This window comes from Bufo bufo, chromosome 3, assembly GCF_905171765.1.
Source record: "Bufo bufo chromosome 3, aBufBuf1.1, whole genome shotgun sequence".
Taxonomy (NCBI): Eukaryota; Metazoa; Chordata; class Amphibia; order Anura; family Bufonidae; genus Bufo; species Bufo bufo.
Window position 1 is genome coordinate 124584569 of NC_053391.1, and position 15010 is coordinate 124599578.

General features: G+C 44.7%; 1 protein-coding gene across 2 annotated transcripts in view; it reads right to left on the bottom strand.

The window, feature by feature from the left end:
• The window catches only part of LOC120994756 (Rab interacting lysosomal protein), a 79728-nt gene that overhangs the window by 39976 nt on the left and 24742 nt on the right, over positions 1-15010 (bottom strand). For both annotated transcript variants that reach the window (XM_040423550.1, XM_040423549.1), the window contains exons 2-3: positions 6634-6757; positions 5106-5227 (exon numbers count right to left, since the gene is read on the bottom strand). In XM_040423550.1, the coding sequence (XP_040279484.1) occupies positions 5106-5227; positions 6634-6757 (246 nt within the window). The remainder of the gene's footprint in view (positions 1-5105; positions 5228-6633; positions 6758-15010) is intronic.

The window sequence follows — 15010 nt, forward strand, 5'->3', positions numbered from 1 at the left end:
CGCCCCCTGCCTCTGTAAGTTGCTCCAGGCCAGGGGGAAGGCAGAGGAAAAGGCCCCGGACCTCCTGAACACCGCCAGGAGGATCCAGCGTGCCAGCACCTCCTCCCGGTTATGCTGGGATTGCCGAGGAACACAAGCCCGACAGAACACATCCAGGACCCAGAAGGATTGGCCCCAGACTTAGCAGGCGGCTCCTAGTGGAGTCTTATGCTGCACCAGGTAACCCCAATAAATTTTGCACCTCAGGGACTCCTGCAGCCTGATCCTAGCTCTCCACATAGACGTCCTATCCATAGGACAGGAAACAGGAACTGGTGGTATAGGGGCAAAGCCCCTCCTTAAGAGCTCTCCACGAAAGTTCCTGTTTCCTGTCCTAGATGGTCTCTCGTTTCAATAGTTTTTATTGTAGTTTGACAATTACAAGGATATATCGGCATACCCAATGCACAAGGTACAAAAAAAAATACATAATATCTTAGTAACAGTAACCAAAGAGGTGCTCCTGTGCGGAGAACCCTTTAAGAGTATTATTAACTTGTGATGCCTGTGAAGAAAGAGTGTTAGTTGTGCTGAGGAAAGTGGCTGCCTATGTCAAGTCTAAGGAGACCAATGGCAAAAGCCCACACTTCTAAACTTGTTACTTTTGGGGAGTTGGCTTAGGACAAAAAAGGAGGAAGGTCTGTGGAGGTTCTAAGGCGGGGAACCATATGGGAAACTCGACCAGGGGCTGCAGTTTAGCCGAAATCTACTATATCCCTCTCCGCCCATAGCAATAACCTTCTCATAAGAGTAAGTGGTGTTAAGTGCAGATACTAATTCAGATAGATCTGGAATGTCAGGGGTCTTCTATTTCCGTAACAGTAACAATTTTGCCATTACACAATATATGCAGAACAAAGCCCTCATACGGGCTGGCAGGATATCAACTCCTATAAATAGAAGGACCAGTTGCGCAGACCAGGTTGCCTCAAAAAGGTATAATCCGGTCCAACAGGTCTCGGCAAGCAGACCAATATACTTGAATTCTAGGGCATTTCCACAAAATATGGAACAAGGTGCCTCTGCAATCGCAACCTCTCCAGCATAAGTTAGAGACAGGAGCATACATAAGAGCCAATCTGTCCGGTGTGTAATACCATCTAAGAACTGTTTTTACAGCTGATTCTACTTGGGAGGTGCATTTCAGATGTTTGTGAATCATTCTGAGGGTCTGCAACCAATCCGCTTCAGAAATAGACAAGTTCAAGTCCCTCTCCCAAGCGATCATAGGATGAGAGCGTTTAAAATGCGTCGGCTGAAGGATGGAATTATATAGGGGCTTCAAACCCTTCATGTTGCCCGTGATATATAGTTTGGCTAGCTTGTCTAGGTTTACCCCGGATGGCTGCAGGTCTTGTAACAAATTGCGGATCTGGAGATATTTAAAGAATTCCCTGCTCGGGATAGAACATTTTTCACATATCAATTGAAACGGCTGTAGTACCCCTTGGTTTAATAGGTCCCCCACAGTATGAATATTGGCCGAAACCCATAGTGACAGATCAGAGTGAGGAAGTAGAGACCAGAGCAGAGAGAAGAGAAGAGAGGCAGGTGTAGGGGGGTCATCAGCATCTGCCAGCACATGGTATGTAGACCATGCCCTCAGCGATGCCAACACAGTCGGGCCTAGGCTTTTAGGAGTAGAAATCTTCCAAAATGGTAAGTTCAACAGCTCCGACAAGGAGTATGCGGCGGCTTGTGATGCTTCTAGATGAACCCAAGGTAGGTCCTGAGACAACTGAGCCCAGCCCTTCAGCATGGAGACCAAAGATGATATATAGTACAATTTTAGATCTGGTAATGCTAAGCCTCCCATACGTCGTTCCCTGGTTATGAGGTCACGAGCAATCCTGGGGTGTTTTCCTTCCCAAGAGTAGTGATTGTGCTCGGGAAAATAACCTTTCCGGGAGGATTATAGGCAGGGTGCGATACAAATATAAAAACTTAGGAAGGATAAACATTTTAAAATGTAGCGATCTTACCCATCCACGAGGCGTCAAATTTAGCAAACTCTATGAGTTCCTTTTCTGTAGAGAGTAGGAGAGTGTCGTAGTTTAGTGCATACAAATGGGCCGGGGTATGAGACATGTTGATGCCTAAGTATTTAATGCTGTGGTGCTGCCAATCGAAAGTCCAGGTGTTACGAAGGTTCAACATCAAGGCTTCTGGTAAGTTAATAGGTAGAGATTGCATTTTGGAGGAGTTGAGGTGGTAGTACGAAAGGTCACCATAATGGGAAATTTGGGCCATAACCGCCGACAGGGACTCTTCAGGGTTTGCGAGGGTTAGACATACATCATCCGCATATAAGGATAGGACATGGGATCGACCACCCACGGTAACCCCTGCTATATTGGCGTCTTGTCTAATCGCCTGGGTCAACGGTTCCATGGCTATTATAAAAATAAGGGGAGAAAGGGGGCAACCCTGTCTGGTGCCGTTCGTGAGCTCGAACACATCCGACAAGGCCCCGTTCGCAAACGTTATGGCCGTAGGGTTACTATAAAAGTGCTCTAACGGCGGTGAGTATATGGCCAGTGAAACCGATTTGTTTAAGTACCGAGAAGGCGAACGACCAACGAAGTCTATCGAACGCCTTCTCGGCATCCAAGGCCAGGGCCAACGCGGGAATCCCATTCTTATGAACATGATGTAAAATACCTAGTAGGCGCCTCGTATTATAGCAGGTCTTACGGGTCGGGACGAAGCCGGCCTGGTCCACATGGATAATGGAAGGAAGAATTTTAGCTAAACGGGTGGCCAATAACTTTGCGTATAGAGCAAAGGTTTATGGCGACCTTCACTTGCAAAAGTGAATATTCATTTTTACTTTACTTCTGTTGTCTGCTTTGGAAACCACTTTTTGTTAGAAGGATGGATGAGCTTCCAGCGATCTATGCATGAAGATCAGCAGCATGTGTTGAATATCCCCACAGTGCCACCACTGGAGAGATGATGCATTACACACTTCTGAATATTACTGCTGGGCTGTCCTTGTAATGCATGGATGCACAGGGTCCTCCAGCATTAGAGAAGCTCTTTGTCATAGACAAGAGTCCTGAGTTAGGACACTTCATTCACTTAAGTTATTTAGCACTGGTTAGTAAGCCTAAACTATTCTGGGTTTTTTCTTTGGCTGAAATCTTGTGAACAGAGCTTTCATTGTACCAGTCCACAAAAATAGAGAAAGAACATTGGTCGATGTATAGATCTCATTTATTTCTGGATACTGGTCCTAGTCATAGAGGGAGACGTGCATAGGGCAGATATGGAAGGATTTAAGGGTTATAGCCATCATGCTGTATCCTTAAGAAACCTTGGGAAAGGAAGTCTGTGTTTATATAGAGAATTGTTTATGCATTTCTAAAATTGTGAACTGCATGGGAAGTGTCAGCAGCATGTGACTGTATCAGACTGGAATCTCCACAGGTGATTTTCTCCTTTGCATGTTTTTTTGTCTCCTTTCAGCAGTGAGATTCTCAGATCGAGAACATGAATCCGTGAAAAAAAAAATGTTTGTGTACCTAGGCCTACTGACTTGTGTGGGTCAAATAGGCTTAGACTTTAAAGTGAAATTTCCTGGTGGGTGCATCCACTGAACAATAGCTGGATGCATCCATGCAAATGCAGAAATACAGGTGATTCTGCTGTCTGCAGAATCCTGTCCTGCACCCTAGTGGAGAAGGCCAGGAACAGCCTGAGGAAATGGCCATGTGAACACGTCACTAGACTGCCTCCACCTTGTGTACTATGTATGGGGAGGATTCCACCTTGCTGTATCTACATCAAATACCGGGGCAGCCAGGGGCCTTCACTTTCACAGCTGGAGTACAGCACATGTCATCTGTGTGTGACCGAGCCACAATTTATTTTCAAGCACCCGCAAAAAAAAATGTGGAATGCACACAGACCGCATCTTTTTATACTCTTACACCATATTCACCTCATACAGCATGGTCTTAAAGAGTGGCCTTCTCTTCAACTAGCTGATCAACGGGGGTGCCAGGTGTCGGACCCCAGCCGATCTAATATTGATGACAAATCCCGAGGATAGGTCATCAGTATTAAAAAAGGACAGCCAATTTGGACAGGATTGGCTGATGATCTTATGTGAATGGGGATCTCTTGTAGCGCAAAACCAGAAATGGGATCAGGCAGGAAGGATTTCACCTTGTCTGATCCATTGTTCCTGCAGAAGATAAGCTGTTGCCCAGACCGCTCTCCCACTGTAATAAACATGTAATCTCTGCTTTACCACATAGATGCCAAAACAATAAATCTGTAACCTGTAAACTCTAATCCATTGCGGTATTACACTTCACAGCTAAAGGGCCCTTTACAAGGGCCGATTCTTGGTCAGATGATCGCTGACAAGTGTTCATAGGAATGCTTGTTAGCGATTATCTGGCGGTGTAAAAGTACAGTCACAAAAATCATTGTTTGCGGGCAGCAGATCGTGCTGTGTAAACAGCACCTGCCGCCGGCAAACAACGAGTCTGTATGGGTACGAGTGATGGCATTAGTGGTCACTCCTCCCCACACTGTGGAGGAGATCGCTGCATGTAATAGCAGCAGTCTCCTCCGCAAACGAGCAGGTGCATGTCGGGAAGGAACGCTTCCCCTCCTGACAATCGCCTTCAAAACTGACCTGTGTAAAGGGGCCTTTAAGTGTTGTCTGCAAAGACACGGGCGGTTCTACTAATCCTAATGATCTACATCATTTACATCATGTCCTACCTATCAAACCTCTTCTCACTGTCCTGTTAGTCAAGCTAGAGAATATTTGTCTTTGCAATTAGCCTGACCCTAATTGTCACAGCGTATTCGGATCATCATATACCAAGTGTACATTATGACAAGTGCGTGTGTTTATTAGCCAGATAAATACATTCCATGATGACTTATGTCACTGATTCAGTGCGTGGCAATGTCACTACAAAGCTAAAATGTGCAGAATGAAAATAATTAGCGACAGCGCTGGCTCGCCCATGAAGGAGCACACCCACAAAGTGGTCTATAAAGTGAAGATGAGAGACCTTGGAGTGAAGTCTTAATTAGGCTCTTACCGCTTCTGTGTCTCTGTTCTTCTGCTGGATCTCATGTGTCAAGGATCGGATTTCGTCCCTCTGTCTGTCCACAACTACTTTCAACTTGAGCATCAGATCTCGCTCTTCCCTTGCTGCACATTCTTAAGAAGGGAACACATCCAATTAGTTATCCAGTTGACCAACAATTCTGATATTCACATGGACAGACAACAAAAAAAAAAAATAATAATAATATATGTACGGCTGCATGTAGATCCTAGAAATGAAGACTGGTGAGTGAAGCTCGCTATACGGTTAAGAAAAGTATCAACCAGAAGATCGTTCCCCCATGGGACCATTCATGAAATGATCCCACCATGAATATAGTAGACCAAACTGGATGATCAGGGGGCAAGTTAAGACCCCTCTAGACTTTGAAAAGATGGCAAATGATCGGCTGAATTCAGCTCATGGCATACAATTGTTTTTAACAAAACATGGTTGGCCAAAATGATCACATTTGACCACATCAGATGACTTCTGTCGTGTTGCACGGGCAGCTGAAGGATGGGGCTCCACAGTACCTTGACAGAGACACCCATCGCATGACCAGAGATTTACATGTAGCAGTTCAGGCATTACATTAAATGGGATCATAGCACATCTCACAAGTTCCCACCACTGTGGAATCACAAAAAAAAAAAATCCAACATGACAACATTTTTGGGAAATTTGGAGTCATATAAACTTGCCAGTTGCGCTGGGAGCCCATTCATTTCAATGGCTGCACTGATTCTTTATATAGATAGTATAAACTATGAAGCAAGTAAATGTGCTGCAACCACTCTCAAGGGAGCACTAAAAGATCTTAAAAGGGGCATGCAAAAATAAATTGCTGCTGTGTTTACATGTGTCTGCCCTTGTGGATCAATCAGTTCAGGTTCCACAAAACGTAGATTTCATCATGTCCTCTACTGGTTTACAGCAATGCTTTACTAGGCCACATTTTGGGTGTGATGCTTCTTTAGGATATTGTTTGCTGGCTCTAGAACCATCATGAGCTTAACTGCACACTGAAAACCTAACGTCTTTACAGATGACAGAAATCTGCAGACAAAAATGTATTGCAGAGTAATAAAACTTTTAGCTGGAAGCTGTCAACATGTTGCCGTTGACAGAACTGGTATCTTTAACACGTACCGTAATGGTGCCAATACTGCCGGCAATGGTCTGTGAATCTTGCTCTTTGGAACTTTAACAACCCTTGCACCCAAACCCATCACCAGTCTCCATTTATCCAGCTCCACAGATGTTATCCTGACACTGGATGTGACCACTGCAGACATTTGCCACAGGCAGTGACTGGCTGCAGTGGTCATGTGTTTACATACCATGTCACTCCTAAACAGAGACATAACTGAAGTCACCACTGTGGCCACTAACTGACTGCAGTGGACACATGCATGTCAACATAACGCATCTCCTTTTTGTATCAGCCTTTGACAGTCGTTTTCCTGCTTTATTAATAATATTGTATATTAAAAAATATTTAATGATAAAACCCTACCTCCCTGGGATTTTGTCTCTGTCATTTGGACCAAGAGTTTCTGGTTCTCTTCAGTAAGTTGGGACAGCTGGTTCTGAAGGCCATGTTCTTTTCTCTGAGCTTCCAGCAGCTTCTGCTCTAGATCCTGTGCAGAAGTACAGAGCAAAAAAACAACAACAAAGTTTATAGAACCGGTCTCATAATAAACTGATCTGAATACAGCAGTGTACATGGTAAGGGTCCATTCACACGTCCACAAGTGTTTTGCGGGCCGCAAATTGCGGATCAGCAAAACACAGACACCTACCATGTGCGTTCTGCATTTTGCGGACCGCACATGGCCGGCACTTTAAATAGAAATGCCTTTTCTTGTCCGTGTCTGCGGACAAGAATAGGACATGTTCTATTTTTTTGAAAATACGCAAGAGCCGATGCGGAACGAAAGTGCGGATGTGGACTGCACACTGTGTGCTGTCCGCATCTTTTGCGGCTCTATTGAAAATGAATGGGTCCGGATCCGTTTCGCAATGTTGCGGAACGGATCCGGACCCATTTTGCAGATGTGTGAATGGACCCTTACTCTGAGTTCGGTGTACGTGGTCCATATATACTGCAAAGAGCACAGATGGCCCCTGATGTGTAAGCCAGGGGTTAGCAACTTGTGGCACTCCAGCTGTTGTGAAACTGCAACTACAAATGCTACCATTCTCCATTCACTTATAAGGTTGCGTCAAGAATAGCTAAGCAACTGTGGTGGCATGAGAGAGATCTACACAATACTAGCCAGGTGGTTTTAATATTATGGGTGGTCGTAGTCTGGCCCTTGAAGAAAGGTAGAATAATTTTATCCATGCACATTAGTGAATGCAATACGCTGTCAGGGTTAGACTGCTGGGAGTCACACAATCCCAAGCTTACAGCTCTCAGGTCCTAGGCTCGAATCTGACCAAGGACAGAATCTGCAGGGAATATGTATGTTCTCCACGTGTTTGTGTGGGTCTCCGATTTCCTCCCACACTCCAAAAACATATTGTTAAGGAATTTAGACTGAGTTCTACTGGGCACAGCAAGCAATGAATATATCTGTAAAGCACTGTATAATATGTCAGCGCTATAAAGGGAGTAATAAACTGTACATGCTGGGAGTTGTAGTTTCACAAGCGTAGGCCTGCCAGAGGTTGCTGGCCACTGGTGTAAGCAGATAACATTTTCATTGGGGATGTAAAGAGCTCATTAGGTGAATACTGTAAGATCAAGGCCAGCCAAGAAGGTGACAAAAAGTATGAGAAAATGTGAATCAGAGTAAATACCATATATTATGTCCAAGTCCCTGGAACACCCAACCTTATTATCTCTTAACGATTTAAGTGGGTGAAAAAAATTACTTGGGAATGCCCATGATGACCCTACATCATGAAAAAAGACAACTACATAAAATACCGCATAACAATCGTGACAACAACAATTGTGGCTATGCTTACACCTCCATTAGTTTTTCCATCAGATTAAGGGCACATGTACACGACCATAGGCTGTTTTGAGGTCCGCAAAACTTGGAAATCAGCCGTGTGCTTTCCGCATTTTACGGAGCAGAACGTCCTGACCTCTGTAGAGCTGTCCTATCCTTGTCCAATAATAGACAATAGGACCTTCTATTGTTTTGCAGGGCCACGGAACAGACATACGGTTTGCGGCAGTGAATGGGTCCGTATCTGACCCACAAAAAATGCGGATCAGATAAAAAAAATGCTTGTGTGCATGAGCCCTTTGCATTACATTTTTATAGCGGTTTAGTCTATAGAGTATAGCTGTTTAGTCTCCTGAGGATAGGTCGTTAATATCTAATCGTTGGGGCCCGACTCTCAGCACCACTGTCAATCTCATTCTCGGACGTCAGGTCCATTGGTCACATGAATTTTGTGCTTCTCCGTCTCATCCAAGTGAATAGCAAATCACAGTCACTGTACAATATACGGCACGGTGCTTGGTAAGCTGTGAAAAGGCTGCAGCGCTCGTCTCATCGAATACCTGACCTGAAGGGGTGCCAGGAGATGGAGACCCACTTATCAAATATTGATGACCTATCCTGACTTCGAAAATTGGGAAACAAAGCCTAAAATATGCAAGAAAACACTGAAGCATAAATAGAAGTCTACATTTACATGACAGTGAAAAACAGACGTTTTTAAATGGCCTTCACAAATCCGTTTAAAGAAAAATGAAAAAGTCTCTGGGGTTATTGATATGGCAGTTTTTTTTGACAGCCAGCGAATATCAGACCTCAAAAAACATGTCCACGGACAGACAGCCCCCATAAGATTGATGGGGACTGTTTTTAATGCCCGTTTCTCAGAAAGGAAAACGGATCATTTTGCAGTTTTTAACAGACATCATTTTTCACTGTCGTGTGAATGCAGCCCAGTATTATCCCTGTAATGAAATCAGCCTGTACAAGGATGAGAATCATATGATTTCCCATAAGGATGCTGAAATGTCTGTGGAGATAAGATTACAGAATACAGCACGCTGTTGGATTGTAGGAAAGCTAATCATTTACAAGGAAGTGGACGAGCAAGCAATAGGAGCGCAGAGTATATTCCCAGCAGACGGTCATCGGATAACCTCGCTGAACTGCATGACAAGTATTACACGCAAGTCATATCTAGAGGGGAAGTGGTGGAGAACATGTCCCCAATAACAGAGGACACAATCCACTGCCATCTGCTTACTGTACAGACAAATTATAATATATATAATTATAATTTGTCTGTACAGTAAGCAGATGGCAGTGGATAGTGTAAAAATTTTTTTTTAATCTTCACCCATTACGCAGAAACGTCCTCCCGACCCTCTCAGATTTATATACGTGTGTGTGTGTGTGTGTGTGTGTGTGTGTGTGTGTGTGTGTGTGTGTGTGTGTGTGTGTGTGTATATATATATATATATATATATATATATATATATATATACACACACACACACACACACACACGGCAGCTAAACCTCATTCACTTAAAAAAGCTGAGCTGCAATACCAGACATTACACATTACAATTAGGGCGCCTTCACAAACTGTAGATTTTGTTGCACAATTTTTTACTGAAAGTCAGTTTTATTCACTGGATTTCTGCAAACCTTATACAGATGAATGGAACAGATTTTCACTTGCGGAAATTCCATGATGGAAAAATCATTTCCATCCACCTGAAGGGGGCTAGCAGAAATCCATATGCTTGCCACTGAACAAAAAACTGCAACAAAATCCGCAGCGTTTGAATGCGCTCTAAGGGTACTTTCACACTAGCGTTTTTGTTTTCCGGTATTAAGTTCCGTCACAGGAGCTCAATACCGGAAAAAAACTGATCAGCTTTATCCTAATGCATTCTGAATGGAGAGCGATTTGTTCAGGATGCGTCAGTTCAGTCCCTCTTACGTTTTTTGGACGGAGAAAATACCGCAGCATGATGCAGTTCTCTCTCCGGCCAAAAATACCGATCACATAATTTACATTGAAGTGTATTAGTGCTGGATCCGGCATTAAGTGTCCCGGCAAAACGGACTCGGCTTTCCCGTCTGCGCATGCGCAGACCTTTAAAAAATGCAAAAAAAATGTATACAGGATGACAAAATGTGACGGAACTGCCTGCCGGAATCATCTGCCTCAAGTGTGAAAGTACCCTAATGTAACCAAGGCGACGAGCAGTACGCCTGCAAATGTTTCCTGCTGCTAGAAGTGATCTTTAATCGCTTGGCTGCTCAGATCAGAGAAAGGAAAGTGAAACTGCAAAAGAAGGAAAAAAGGTGAAGAACAGTAAACTGTGACGACTGCTGTAAGCGGTGCAGGGGATGGGGGCACTAAAGGGGGAATTTATAAAGCCCCTTAACAAAAAAAAAAAAAAAAAAAACGCATTTTGACACATGACGTTTTTATGCGTAAATCTGCAACTTTATAATTTTACGCTGCTCTTGCCACATTTGAAAAGTGGGTGGGAAAGAAGGTACGATTCGCAATCAGGCTGACAAAAAACGGAGCAGTTTCACTCCCTTGGTTGAACTTGATGGACTTATGTCTTTTTTCAACCGTATTAACTATGTAACTCCAGGGGGTAACATCTCTAGATGAAAGTGTTATTTATTTATTTTTTAAAGATACATAAAACTATTTAAAATGAAAAAAAATCTTACATTATGCAACATTTAATAAATCTTGTGCACATTACAGCAACAAAAACACAAGCAAAATTGATTTTAAAAAATTCCCCTTATGTTTTTCCATTGGAGAACTCGCACAGAACAGCACAAACATGCAAGCAGCTCTTCACGAGAAATGCTGAAATATCGTGACACATTTTATCCTCTAGAACCGACACCATGGAAATCCTGTAGAGGGGATGTCACAGGAAAGTCTTAGGCCTCTTTCACACGAGCGTGTCCGGATAAGGTCCGGATGCGGATGGTGATGGATCATGTGACGGACCATGTGATGAGCGTAGTGACGTCAAAGGTCCTATCCCTCACAGATGAAGACAGAAGAGATGCCGGCTGCGCGAACAAGTGGATAAGGGGAGTTAAATATATATATTTTTTTAACCCCTCCAGCCCTATTTTACTATGCATTCTGTATTCAGAATGCTATCATTTTCCCTTATAACCATGTTATAAGGAAAAATAATAATGATCGGGTCTCCATCCCGATAGTCTCCTAGCAACCGTGCGTGAAAAATCGCACTGCATCCGCACTTGCTTGCGGATGCTTGCAATTTTCACGCAGCCCTATTCACTTCTATGGGGCCTGCGTTGCGTGCAAAACGCACAAAATAGAGCATGCTGCGATTTTCACGCAACACACAAGTGATGCGCGAAAATCAGCGCTCATGTGAACAGCCCCATAGAAAGGAATGGGTCCTGATTCAGTGCGTTCAACTCACGCATTGCACCCGCGCGGAAAACTCGCCCGTGTGAAAGGGGCCTTAAAGGGGTTGTCAGAGTTATTTTTTTGTTCTTTCTATGTTCCTAACTGGGCAAATATAACAGCTTTCCTATTAAGGCTACTTTCACATTTGCGGCAGTGTGATCCGGCGGGCAGTTCTGTCGTCTGAACTGCCCGCCGGATCCGCCAATCTGCTGCTGACTGAAAGCATTTGTGAGACGGATCCGGATGCGGATCCGTCTCACAAATGCACTGCAAGGACGGATCAGTCTCTCCGCTTGTCATGCGGACAGACGGATAATCGGATCAGTCTTGTATCTTTTTTCAAATTTTTACCGGTCTGTGCATGCGCAGGCCGGAAGGACGGATCCGGCATTCCGGTATTTTGAATGCCGGATCCGGCATTCAGGCAAGTCTTCAGTTTTTTTGGTCGGAGATAAAACCGTAGCATGCTACGGTTTTATCTTTTGCCTGATCAGTCAAAACGACTGAACTGAAGACATCCTGATGCAAACTGAACGGATTTCTCTCCATTCAGAATGCATTAGGATAAAACTGATCAGTTATTTTCCGGTATAGAGCCCCTGTGACGGACCTCTATGCCGGAAAAGAAAAACGCTGGTGTGAAAGTGCCCTTAATCTCCGGTGGCTGCTTTCTCAGATTTCACTGAGGGTCACATGCACATGACCTGTGATGTCAGCTTCTCTCCCTGCTCTGATAAACTTCGTTTACAAACGAGAGGTCACTGTGCTGGCCACGCCCCCCTTCACTGCAGTCTGCTCTCTCTCCTAGGATGCTTAACCCCTTCAGCTGCACACACTGGGTATTTGCAGCAGTGACAATTCTGGGCACAGGAGCTGAAGGACTAGAGAGAGCATTGCACAAGAAGGTAGGAGGAAGATCCTGTGTGTATTAGCAGTGTCATTATACAGCTGGGACTTGAAGTTCTACACATACAACATGCTGCATTGTCTCCCAGCAGGCAGACATGTCACTCGGGGCAGCTCTTGTATCCACTCCCTTAGAGCAGGGGGAGGGGCAGAGATTGTTTACATGCAATAAAAACAAAGGGCCAGAAAAGAACCAGGGAAATAAGTATAAGTATAAGTATATTATATTTATATATATATATATATATATATATATATATATATATATATATATATATATATATTAGGGTTGTCCCGATACCACTTTTTTAGGACCGAGTACAAGTACCGATACTTTTTTTCAAGTAGTCACCGATACCGAATACCGATACTTTTTTTAAATGTCATGTGACCGTTTTGGGGGATCTGTGGATGACGCACTGTCATGTGGGGGATCTGTGGATGGCACTGTTATGGGGGATCTGTGGATGGCACTGTTATGGGGGATCTGTGGATGGCGCTGTTATGGGGGATCTGTGGATGGCGCTGTTATGGGGGATCTGTGGATGGCACTGTTATGGGGATCTGTGGATGGCACTGTTATGGGGGATCTGTGGATGGCACTGTTATGGGGGATCTGTGGATGGCACTGTTATGGGGGATCTGTGGATGGCACTGTTATGGGGGATCTGTGGATGGCACTGTTATGGGGATCTGTGGATGGCACTGTTATGGGGGATCTGTGGATGGCGCTGTTATGGGGATCTGTGGATGGTGCTGTTATGGGGGATCTGTGGATGGCACTGTTATGGGGATCTGTGGATGGCACTGTTATGGGGATCTGTGGATGGCACTGTTATGGGGGATCTGTGGATGGCACTGTTATGGGGGATCTGTGGATGGCACTGTTATGGGGATCTGTGGATGGTGCTGTTATGGGGGATCTGTGGATGGCACTGTTATGGGGATCTGTGGATGGCACTGTTATGGGGGATCTGTGGATGGCACTGTTATGGGGGATCTGTGGATGGCACTGTTATGGGGATCTGTGGATGGTACTGCTATGGGGTGGGATATCTGTGGATGGCATTGTTATGGGGTGGGGGGATCTGAGGATGGCATTGTTATTTGGTGGGGGATCTGTGGATGGAACTGTTATGGGGAGGATCTGTGGATGACACTGCTATATGTCATCCACAGATCCCCCTCATAACAGTGTCCCCCAATACACCGGGCCCCGCCGCTCACCGAAGTATTTATAAACGTGAATCCTTATCCTGTTGTTAAGTTGAACTAACGCTGCCCTCTCCCATGTTCCCCTGTATCCCCCTGTATCCCCACAGCACTTACTTAAGCTTCCATAGCAGGCAGAGCGGACGGCACCAGTAACGTCACTCACTGACGTCGCGCGCCTGCTCCGCCTGCTTCACTCATAAAGTGGGCGGAGCAGGCGCTCTACGTCAGTGAGTGACGTTACTGCTGCCGTCTGCTCTGCCTGCTATGGAAGCTTAAGTAAGTGCTGTGGGGATACAGGGGGATACAGGGGAACATGGGAGAGGGCAGCGTTAGTTCAACTTAACAACAGGATAAGGATTCACGTTTATAAATACTTCGGTGAGCGGCGGGGCCCGGTGTAAGAGTACAGTGACTGCACCGGGCCCCGCCCATAGTTACGCCCATAGTATTCTATTTATGTATCGGGGCGGGGTATCGGCGGCTGAGTACCGCCGAGAAAACTCGGAATCGGTCCCGATACCGATACTAGTATCGGTATCGGGACAACCCTAATATATATATATATATATATATATATATATATATATATATATATATATATAATTTTTTTTTTTTTTTTGCATAAAACTTGCTTAGCTTAGTTATATATTGCTGCCCATCAGATTCAGTGCTATATATATTTTTTTTATAACTCGAACAACCCCTTTAAGAAGTGCCTCCTACTACAGCACACTGAAAACTTCGAAGCGACCTTCCGGTTTAAGAATGGCGCTCTCCTTTTCATCTTTTTAGTTGCACTAATTCTCGGGCTCCACTTCTCAGACTACCCGATACACATTGTGCACTTGGACTTGGTAACCTAAGACGCGCCCTACTTCTCCCGCCCTGCTCACATGAGAAGTGCTGTCCATTACAAGGGCAGAAAAAAGTGTCTTAGACTACTTAATGCACAGTGTGCCCGAGAAGTGGTACGACCATCTTGGATGGCAGAAGAGGAGCCCATTAGTGGATAGGAGGTCATCATGTTATTGTTCTGCTGGTTTCCCAGTTAGGCCTCATGCACAGGACCGTTGTTTTGGTCCGCATCCGAGCCACAGTTTTTATGGCTTGTATGCAGACCCATTCACTTCAATGGGGCCGCAAAAGATGCATACAGCACTCCATGTGCTGTCCGCATCCGTTGCATGGTCCGGAAAATAAATAAATAAATAAATAAATAAATATATATATATATATAATAACCTGTCCTATCAATGGCTGCCCGTGCTGTTCTGAAAATTGCGGAACGCACACGGCCACACTGGCCACCAATGAATATAATACTGGGGAGGGAGGGGGTGGCCGCACTGGCCACCAATGAGT